General features: G+C 37.3%; 2 protein-coding genes across 2 annotated transcripts in view; both read left to right on the top strand.

The window, feature by feature from the left end:
* The window catches only part of LOC104959710 (NADH dehydrogenase [ubiquinone] 1 alpha subcomplex assembly factor 5-like), a gene marked incomplete at its 5' end in the record, with an annotated part of 4,494 nt that extends 1,925 nt beyond the window's left edge, over positions 1-2,569 (top strand). The window contains 2 exons of the mRNA XM_010787609.1: positions 1,330-1,412; positions 1,992-2,569. Coding sequence (XP_010785911.1) covers positions 1,330-1,412; positions 1,992-2,078 — 170 coding nt within the window. The remainder of the gene's footprint in view (positions 1-1,329; positions 1,413-1,991) is intronic.
* A 2,324-nt stretch (positions 2,570-4,893) lies between these two features.
* On the top strand, positions 4,894-10,770 carry LOC104959709 (growth arrest-specific protein 8-like; the record flags this gene model as incomplete). The annotated part of the gene is made up of 8 exons (XM_010787608.1): positions 4,894-4,988; positions 5,161-5,250; positions 6,634-6,831; positions 7,375-7,581; positions 8,756-8,810; positions 8,897-9,102; positions 9,947-10,114; positions 10,684-10,770. Coding segments are annotated over exons 1-8 (1,014 nt in total), but the record flags the coding sequence as incomplete, so codon positions are not given.
* Between the last annotated feature and the right edge of the window lie 535 nt (positions 10,771-11,305).

Raw genomic sequence — 11,305 nt, 5'->3', positions numbered from 1 at the left:
ATTAATAATGCTGAAAAGAGTATTACTGCACGATTTTGTTGAATAGATTTGAGTGGTTCAACATTTCGGGTCGCAATCTATTGACTAGGGAAAAAGTGGGTCCCGAGGCCTGACCAGTTGAGAACCACTGCTCTAAGGCATACAGATGTTATCAATGTTAGCTGCACAGTGTAATTTAAGCATTAATTAAACAGAGTTAGTGTTCAGTCTTTATGAATGGTGCAAATGTGTTGGAGCAGAGAGACACATTTTTGCGATATGTTAAAAATAGGAAAAATATAACATCGGGTCTGATTTATTCTTGAAATAAGATTCCATATTTAGGTGTTTCTTTATTTCAGACACTTCTGTTCTCTCTGTTCTCATTCTCCCACAGTGTTGACCTTATTAAGCCTGATCTGGTGTTATGGTTCCTCAGTATGCACACTGACACATCAGCTTCAAATACTCACATTTCTGCCGCTGTTTGAACTCTGCTGGTTTAACTTCCTCTATTGAAGTGTTTCTTCTCATGGTTTTTGCTTTGCTTTCTCAAATGATATCAGGTTTCAGTCGTGAAGAAGTACTCAGATCTTTGAGAAGAAGTGCATGTAGAAATCCTGAATTCAAAACTTTTTTCAGATACAAGAACAACATAAAAACATCAAAGTAGGAAAAATACTCAACATGCAGAATACCATTTCAGAATGATATTATATTATATTGCTGTATTATAGTTATTAAAGCATTCATGTGTTCATTAGTTTAATTGTTGCAACAGCTACATGTGGAGCTCATTTACCTTATGTATGTACTGCCGGGTAGTTTAATTAATTAAAGACACTATTTTGTATTTATTTATATTTTGTATAAATAATCTTTATCTGCAAACTAAATGTGTCAGACAAATGTTGGAAAAAGTACATTTCCTATTTTCTGTTCAGTTAATAATTTTGTAGCCATTGACGTGTGCTTATTTATCTTAATTGTATTACTAACTAATAACACATTTTTCTATATATTTAATATGTTTATTATTTATCTTTTTATTGTCTGCTTTCAGAATCTGATCAGGATTTCAGAATCCGATCAGGATGAAGTATAGTTGCTTTAAATGGAGCTACTTAAGTATCTGAACATTTTACTTAAGTGCAGTACTTATGTACATGAAGTTACTTTCAGCTCACTGTCAGCTTTAATGGTCAAACTCATCTTTGTGCTGGTTAGCCTTCTGTAGCTTAGCACAAAGACAGGAAGCAGAAGCAAACTGCTAGCTTTGCTTCATGAAAAACCAATGTTTTTGCTTCCTTATTGCATGTGTTTATGTGTGTGTGTTTGAATTTGTTTCAGAGATGTATGGCAGCGAGGACGGGTCGGTTCCGGCCACCTTCGAGATCCTCTACATGATCGGTTGGAAGCCTCACGAGTCTCAGGTAAATCAGGTGTTCACAAGAGGAACACAAACACAGTGCTCCTAAAGGTTGTTGTTTATAGTTTATTTGTCTTTATTCGTGATGCACCAGTCTGATAGAAAGTATTGGTATCGGTCGGACGCTGGCCAAAATCACTGGGCTTTGTCATTGAGGTATATGCTACATTGAGTTATATGTAATATTTTACACTGGAATTATAATTGATTTTTTATACTAAATACTCTAAACTTTGGCACATGGTTGCAGTTTAAATGTATTTTTGACTTCTTAAATGGTGCTATAAAAGGAAGCAGAAAAATGCCATTTTAGTTTTGTGTTTTTGTACTACAATTCCCAGAGTTCAACTGTCTTTATCAAACTGTCTGTGCATCATATTGATATTTCTTCAAATGTTTATTGACTCGTATATACGCCAAATACTTGTTTTCTGTTTATTCCAAATAACCAAAAATGTATGCAGCTTTAACAGAAACAATCACTGCTGTATCTTATCCATCAGATGCATGAGCAGAGCAGATACAGTATGTTATCAAGAAAAGTGATTTAATTGTTTACATCTTGTTTGTTTCTCTTTTTCAGGCCAAACCAGCAAAGCGAGGCTCGGCCAACGTGTCGTTTGCGGATCTGTCGCAGATCGGCCAGCCACCCAACACCAACAAGTTCTAGAAGCTTCTGAGCTAATAAACAACTGCAGAGTGTAAATAATATATTTTATTTAAACAACTGTGTTTAGTTGCTAGGGTGGGCGATGTGTTGTGCTATAATTGTCTGGAATAAAGAACAGCATTTCCTCACGCAGGAAAATGTACTTTGAGAAAACCAGAAGCAGTGACGCGTTGATGTTTTAAATACCAGTTCACGTAATGAGATAAGACCTTTATCAATCAATCAATAAGAGTGGGGGAGGGTAGAGCAGATAGGAGTTCACGCAGGGATAAGAATACAAATGATAAGATACCAAATTTCCTTTTTATCTTTGTGTTTTTGGTGCATACATAAAATAAAACAAAAGTCTAAACACGGATAAAAAAAACTATCTTAAGGAAACTATAATAACATAAAAAATATAGCAATATTTACATCGAATATGGTTGAAATATACAGTATGTATACCCGTAGAAATAAAATAGGAATAATACAGTATATCAGAGTATCTAAGGAATGTGCTACATGGTTAAGCTGTACTGTAAAAACAAGTATACAGTATAATAATATTCAATGGTTAGACTAACTGTAGATCTAATTTCAGTCAAATTGAGTGAAAGAGAAATGGAGTAAATCACTTTGTTAAATATTTCAGCAGCAGATGTCCTTTCTCACAGTGACAGAATTTCTTTTCGTTTTAGATATGATTAGTTCAACTTACGCAGAGAACCTCCCCACGGTATAAAACAGCCAATCACTCAAGACCTTTTCGACCCACAGCCATATTACTCATAACTTCCTCTTAGATTAAAAATAGCCTACTATATTTAAGTCGTATCTGACACAACAGAGTTCACCAGCTGCAGAGATGATGCTTTGTCTCTACTTCCTGCTGCTCGCTGCATGCTTCTCTATCAGCTATACAGGTAAGAAGATCTATTTTTAACAGGTTTCTATTAAAATATTCATACAGTACATTTCGAGTTCTGGCTTTTTTTCTTGTTTTCATATATCAATCAGAGCAGATTGGGCTCTGGTTTCAGACAGAGGGTGAACAGAGGTGCTGCAGCACAGTATGAGAAGAATAAAGAGCTTTTTGAACATTAAAGCATGGAGACATGTCACAGCAGAGACACGTAGGCCTACTGTTATGAACCTGAAAATGAGCAGAATACGGCGTCTTTAACTGGTTATTCTTGAAGTCACTGAAAAGTTTGGGAGAATTAAGCATAGAAAACTTTTTTACTTTTTGTCTAAGGTTTGTGTTTTTATTCTTTCAATCAGTAGTTGATATTTTTTTAATAAAATCACCATGAGCAAATCATCAATCAATCAAACCATCTTATCTTGCCAATTGTCTGCTTATCATGGCTGTTGTTGTCCCGCTGAAGATAAAAAAAATATACGAGGTATAGGCTACTGTTGGATTGACAGAAAAGTCTACCACAAATGTTTAACTACTTTCTGCGTTTTGCTTTTCAGCTGTTCCTGAAAAAATAACAGTGCAGGCGGGCATGAAGGCAACACTGCACTGTCCTCATAAGAAAGGGGATGTAACATGGAGTTGGCATATGGATGGTGATGGTAAAACTCTGCCTCTTGTCACTATAGAAAATGGCAAAGTGAACATCATTGACAGGCGCTTTGGTTCCGGATCAGATAATTCACTGGTGATAGAAAATGTTACACCCGATCTTGGAAAAATGTATTTTTGTAATAAAGTCCGGATATATCTGGAAGTAATGAAGGATCCCAACATGGTGGATCCTGAAGCTGGATATAAACCAGTCACTCAGAGAAACAAGGGACTGGGTGTTGACTCAGGACAGGAGGGAACCGCTGCAGAACCAGAGAACCAACCACGATCTGACTTTTGGAAAGTACCTGTTGTCGTTGTTGGTGCTGCTTTGGTGCTTCTGGGGATCATAACCCTGAGACACTTCTCCAAAAACAGAGAAGAGAGAAACCCCAACGAGGACGAAGCTGAACCTGAGAGGATCTACGAGGAGATTAAAGATAGTGAGCATCAGCCTGGGAGGGAGCCTTATGGAAGTCCTTATTACTGGACAAGCATCAATGAAACGCCAACTACACAATACAATAATAACAAATACAACAGTGTGAAAACACCAGCAGCTGAAGGAGGCAGCAGGGAGGAGTGTGTTTATCACCTCGCCCAATTTCCACTTCACACGGGAAATTTCAGCGAATAAACTTCTGGTAAATTCAGCCTGTACATGAATCGGGTCACCACACCTCTCCAGCCGTGTGAAAAATACCCAAATACCGCTTTGTTTTCTAAGAAGGGGACTTTTTACAGAAATCTGTAGTGTCAAAATGTTTTTTTGTTTGATGCCTGAATATAAAAGATGAGAATCAACAAGCAACTCATATTTGGAAACCCCTTTTAATGTGATATGCAGATAAGCAAAGGAGTGCCACATTTGTCCTTAAAACCCATCACAGCTATCAGTTGTTTTCAGGAAGGAAGTTTAAAGAGACAGGTCCTATGTCTTTTCCTAACCACTTCCCTGAGTCTTGATGAAAAACGTGAAGAGGTTAAGGAAAGATGTAAAGGACAATTCATCAGGAAAGCTGTTTTGTGTTGTGGAATCAATGACAATAAATGAACCTTGTAATTTTTACAATTTGTTTATGTTTATTTTTTATTTTATACAGAGATATATTAAGATTGTTCTTTAAATGTGCTAATAAATTATAATCCAGTCTTCAAGAGGAGACACCTGTGCGGGCTGCAGACTTTCAACAGAAGAGGAAGAAGGGGGAAAACGATGTTGCCATGCCAACGCCTTTTGTTTACATGTTGCCGAGGACTCCAACTGTAGCTCGGCTAGTTTACAGGCTAACGGGCTAACTCCTGTCTTTAGCGTTATTTCCCCCCTTTGTTAGCCTGTACTGTATTTCACGATGGTGAGTAAACTCCTTTTAATCAGCAGTGTTGTTGTTGAGTGCAATAAGCATGTGTTAGGTTAGCATGAGCCAGATACCGGATCGTTTGGAGACTGTAAGCTAAGCTACAGGTCAGATAACTGTTAGCGTGTTTTAGACATGGAGCTGAAATGTGCATGTGATTTCTTTACAGCCCCCAAAGACTAAAAGCAAAAAGGTCGTGAAGGCGAAGTCCTCGGCCGTAGTGGACGGTCTTTCCACGGATGAAATGTCTAAAGATCAGGTGAGAGCTGCGATGCTACTACAGCTTACACAGCTAACACAGATAACTAGCATTAGCCTCAAAGCTATACTATAACACTGTGTTATCGTTTTTACTAGCATCACATTGTATTTGAGGTTCAGAGACATGTTTTGTTGTTAATATTTGATATAAACACTGACTGTGGGGTTGAAGTGCTGACAATTTTATTTGAGGGTATTTATATCTTCATCACACTACATTTAATTGATTATGCTATTCCTTGCATTGCACACTTAATGTTGATAATATCCTACTTTAACATGTTGTAAACTGTAATTAGCCCTTCATGGTTTACAGATTATTATATTTCTCTGTCAATATGTATATGTATATATTTTAACACTTCAGTTCTGTTTTATTTTATATTTGTTTATTTTGTACTCTTTTTCATTTTCACATTATTTGCAATGCCTTGCTCACACACTGCTGTGCGTGTGTAAGACATATTCAGATCCTTTATTTGAATTAAAGTGCTAATGCCTCACTGGAAAATACTCCACTACAAGAAAAAGTATTATAACAAAATGTACAAGTATGAAAACAAATTAAAGTTAGAAACTGTGTAGTCAAATTCTCCCTTTTCTTAAATCTTATGTTGGATACCGAATATATAACACATAAGGAAGAGATGGGGAGCAAACAGTTGGCACAGTTGTTTCAACAGAGTAATAGAGAGTATCAGGTAATAGTGGCTGCACTGTATACCTACATGAACATGATCTCACTGCATACAGCGCCACTCCATGGTGAAGCATGAATGCTTTCCAACTCCTCTCCAAAGCTTCCTGCCAGAACAAATCAATACGGCTCCTCTCATATTGATTGTATCATATATACCATTAATACAATCAATATGATCTAAAACCAATATATCAATATTCCAATGACGTTATAGACTATTCTGCACTATTTCTACTATATTCTATTTTATTTTATTTACTTGTACTATTGTATCTGTTTTATTGTGTTGCAATGTTGGAGGAGCCTGTGACCTAAGATTTTCATTGTCATAACTACACTGTAGCCATGTACACATGACCATAAAAGCCTTGAATCCTTGAATCCTTGAACATGGCGCCAAAGATATTTTCTTTAAAAAAAAAGAAAAAGTTTAAAACAAATGTATTTTTTAGTTTATTGTAGCCTCTGTTATCACTGTGCAGCCTGATTATGAGGAAACAAAATGACCAATTATTTGCCAAATCTAAAAATCAGGTTGAAATCTGCTGGAGCACAACAAAAAACATGCTTGGCACACGGTAACTTTCTGCCTTATTTAACTAAAGGAAAACAAACATGGCTTTGAGTAGGCCTGTACAGGAGCATGTATTGTCCAGCTCTTTACACACATCTTCTGTCCAGCTGGAGGAGCACATCATTCGCCTGCGAGAGGAGCTGGACAGAGAGCGGGAGGAGAGGAGCTACTTCCAGCTGGAGAGGGACAAGATCCAGGCATTCTGGGAAATCTCCAAGAGGAGCCTGGAGGAGACGAATGCCGAGCTGAGGAACAGGCAGAGGGAGAGGGAGGAGGCGGAGGAGCGCCACCGGGTGGAGATCACTGTGAGCCACACACACACACACACACACACACACACACACACACACACACACACACACACACACACACACACACACACACACACACACACACAGGATTAGAGAAAACAAAACAAAGGGGACATTTAAAGACTATAAGAACCTTTATTGAATTGAGTTGAATACACAAATGAATATATCGATTTTTAGTTTTATACTTTCAATTTACCAGTAATACTATTATCTGCTCAAATCTTCACACAGAATATTGTCTTTTATATTCAACCACTATTTTTACTGCGACTTCAGAAATATTCTTTCAAGCATTCTTTATTTGTATGGGGCATCATGTACTGTTGAATTCTGACATTATAATAAATATTTGATTTGATCAAGTGATTACAAAAAAATATATATATATTAACTATTAACATAACTTTTTTATTGAAGAAATGACAGATCATGCTCACACCATCACTATATGATTTAACTGATTCATTTGAGTCCTTTTTTCATAAATCACAGTTGATGGGTTGATCAATATATGAACTCCTTGCTGGTGTTCAGGTGTACAAGCAGAAGCTGAAGCACGTCCTGTCTGAGCAACACAACACCGTCTCTGGGCTGAAGATCGACGGCGTCTCCTCGAGCGGACTCATCCGGCTGCAGAACGCTGAGAAGGAGCTCGGGCTGAGGACAGAAACGCACGGCCTGCAGGGGGACTTCAGGGAGAAGAAGCTCCACAACGAGAACTGCATCAAGGAGCTCAAACTGGTGAGACTAGGGACATTTTTACAAGGCAAGGCAAGTTTATTTATATAGCACCTTTCAACACAAGGCGATTCAAAGTGCTTTGCAAACATGAAAGACATTAAGAGCATTAAGAAACATATTATAAAATGGTCACATGTTTATTTGAATTTGTTCCTGTATTTATTTTATTTACATATCATTTTTGGTTGGGTATTATTTTCTTTTATATTTAATTTTTAACTTATATTGAATTTATATAAAAATTATAGTTATTTTTAGCACCTGTTTCGGATTTGTAAGCATACCTGTCTGTATCGACTACCCAGGGAAAGGTCAGAGAATTTAAATGAATGTCTGTATGTATGTATACTTTGCCAAGACTTGGAAGGAAAGGGGTTGTGTGTGTGTGTGTGTGTGTGTGTGTGTGTGTGTGTGTGTGTGTGTGTGTGTGTGTGTGTGTGTGTGTGTGTGTGTGTGTGTGTGTGTGTGTGTGTGTGTGTGAGCAATAACGTGTAGATTTGAGTGGACTGTGAACTGAGGCAGGTGTGATTTCTATGTACATCTCCATGTATGTTATATACAGGGTTCTTACTGTCATTGAAAACCTGGAAAAGTCATGGAAATTCAAAATGTAAATTCCAGGCCCTGGAAAAGTTATGAAAATGTAACTAAAGTTGCATCAAATATAATTTATATTTTATCTAATCGCCGAAATAGTAATACTATAATGATAATACATATTGTAGTAATGAAACGTAAAATGGCATTTAACCGTCACAGTATTTAGCTGATTAGAAATGTTTACAATCACGCCCTCTAGTCTACAGTGGCTTCAGCCTGTAGGAGCTAGTAAGCCTACTATTTGATCTACGTTATTTGTTTTAGATAGGCACAACATGTTTCATATGCAGACCTTATTTTCCTGTTCCATGTTAAAATAAACCATTTTCAGTGGTAGCGCTGAGAAAGAGTCATTTCTTTGGTCATGGAGAATTAGGTAAAGGTCATGGAGAAGTCATGGAGAAGTCATGGAGAAGTCATGGAGAAGTCATGGAGAAGTCATGGAGAAGTCATGGAGAAGTCATGGAGAAGTCATGGAGAAGTCATGGAGAAGTCATTGGTGAAAAAGTGTATTTTACTGTGTTTTGTTTATTTCTACGAGTGAGCATCTCTGTTGCCTTTTGCTTCTCAACAGAAACACCAGGTGGAGTTGATGGAGCTGACAAACACCTTCGACAAAAGATTCAGAGGTAAACAAACTACATTTCTGACTTTAATTAAAAAAACAACCTTTATAAACTGTATTAAACATTTCCTTCTGTTGCTATTTAAATAGATATTGAGGTGAAATACCACAAGAAAACCGAGGCGATGATCCAAGCGGAGGGTAAGAGGCGGCGTGCGGAGGTTTTAGAGGTGGAGGACCGGATGAATGGTCGTGTTGTGGCTCTGATGGAGGACCAGGAGCGAGCTCTCAGAGGAGCAGAGGAGTACTACTCTGCTGTTCAGAGCAAACTGATGGGGGATCAGAAGCTGCTGAAGGTAAGAGACGTTACTTCAGAATACGTATTTTTACAGGATCTAATGCCATGAATGTGAAGTGGTGGAGGGTTCACAGAATTCAATTATTGTTCTACCTACAAAATAAAACGTGCTAATGCTTTTGCCAAATATTTTGTTGAGCCAAATTTAAATTATTTTTTTAAGGATTGTTTGTATTTTAATTGTTTCACAAAGCTCTTACAAATGTATACAGTACATGTTCTTTCTAGAGTAGCAATTCATTATTTCTATTTTTATATATTCTATATATATATCAGGGTGTCCATGGGGTCTTAAAAAGTATTAAAAGTTGATCAATCAATTTAGCGAAAATTAAGGCTATTAAAAAGTATTAAACGGCATTTAAGGAAGGACAATCAATACTGTATATAGTAAATGTGAGGTAAAGTGTGTCGCCAAGGTAACCGGTTAGAACTCGAAGTGGCGATGAGGTCTTAAAATGTATGGAAAGGGTCTTAAAAAAGGTCTTAAAAGGGATTACACTTGACTTCAGGATTCCTGCTTATACCCTAATATATACTTTTATTACAGAAAAATTGGTGAATTTGTGCACACTTTTATTGAATTTATTTTAACCACTTTAGTCTATTTAAGCCAATCAGTGCCTTAGAACATATTTCTCCATATTTAAATAAAATTGGTTTAAAAAAATGGTTTCTTGTAGAAAAAAATTCCTGAAGCTACACACAACAATTTGATACAAACAAATAATCAAATAAAAATGTATTTAGGTTGGGATATTAAGCAATTTGTAACATATCAAATGATGTTCAAGAACTCGGTGTCTCTTGTTTTCTGCACCACATGGTTTGTTGTTCTGTAGGAGGAACTTGCGGAGGTGACGAAGCTTCAGGTTCGATCCGACAAAGACCTCTCCTCAGCGCAGCAGGAGAACAGGAAGCTGAGCGACGCTCTGCAGGAAGCCCAGCAGACGCTGCCCGCTCTGCACCGACAGCTGCAGGAGGACCAGCAGGCCAAGAACAAGATGGTGGTGCGTTCACAGCTCAGAAAGCATCAAGACACATTGCACACCTCTCTTATCTTAGGTACATACATGTTGAATGTAAGGCGGTGCTCATTCAGTGTTGGTACGTATTTTGAGAAAATGAAAATGACTTGGATATGTATTGCATTTTATACATTTGTCCATCAGTTTCCACATCAACAGGTTCAATTTAAAGACACAAGGATAGGGCGACATTGTTTTCATTTTAACACTAGGGGTCACTATTAGGCAGAATGTTTTAATCCTACATATGAATTGGATTTATCATGAGACACTTGTTTGGAAGAGAAAATAGCTATTTACGGATGAGGATTAGGGCCAAATGTACAAAAAACTAAATTGAGATCTGACCAAAAGTTAGTTAAATTCTGGGATTTGAGTCAGAATTATGATTTGAAAAAACAGACTCTTTTTTTTACCTTTGAGTTTTGTTGTTTTAGCTGTATGGGTATTTCCGTGTAATTACACTAGGAGCAACACAGACTGGAGTCATTTTCCTTGTATTTGGACCCATACTTGGCCAATAAAGCTGATTCTTGTTCTGTGTCTGCCAGGCGAGTCGAGCTCGAGTGAAGCTCATGGATCAGGAGCTCAGAGATCTGACCGTGGAGCACGAGCTGCTGCTGCAGGCCTTCGAAAAGGTAAACATCACATGATCTACCTTCATCCCCAGAGGTGGGAAGTAGTGGAGTACAAATACTTAGTTACTGTACTTAAGTACATTTTTCTGGTATCAGTACTTTACTCCACTACTTATTTTTCTGAATACTTCTTACATGTTGAACACAAATACCTGTACTTTCTACTTCTTACATGTTGAACACAAATACCTGTACTTTCTACTTCTTACATTTTGAACCCAAATACCTGTACTTTCTACTTCTTACATTTTCCAAACAGGCTGTTTCCTTTAGTTTGAATGTGTGTTTGGTGGCGTGATCATTATTATTTAGAGTCATTGCGTGCCTATTGATTTGAACACGATCCGTGTATCCATCATTTCCTGGTCTTCTCTAAAGAAGAGGGACCAATGAAAACATTGTCATGTTGCCGTTGTTCAGCATGGAAACATTCATTAGCTAACAATGACATTATTGTTCTATTAATATAAAGGGAGGTCAGGTACTCTTTAAAGCAGCTGCTAGTTATGGGTACTTTTTACTGAAGTACATTTCG

This window comes from Notothenia coriiceps, unplaced genomic scaffold (genome assembly GCF_000735185.1).
Source record: "Notothenia coriiceps isolate Sejong01 unplaced genomic scaffold, NC01 NC01_scaffold00030832, whole genome shotgun sequence".
Taxonomy (NCBI): Eukaryota; Metazoa; Chordata; class Actinopteri; order Perciformes; family Nototheniidae; genus Notothenia; species Notothenia coriiceps.
Note: the sequence above shows the minus strand (reverse complement) of the source record. Positions and strands in the feature narration are given on the sequence as shown.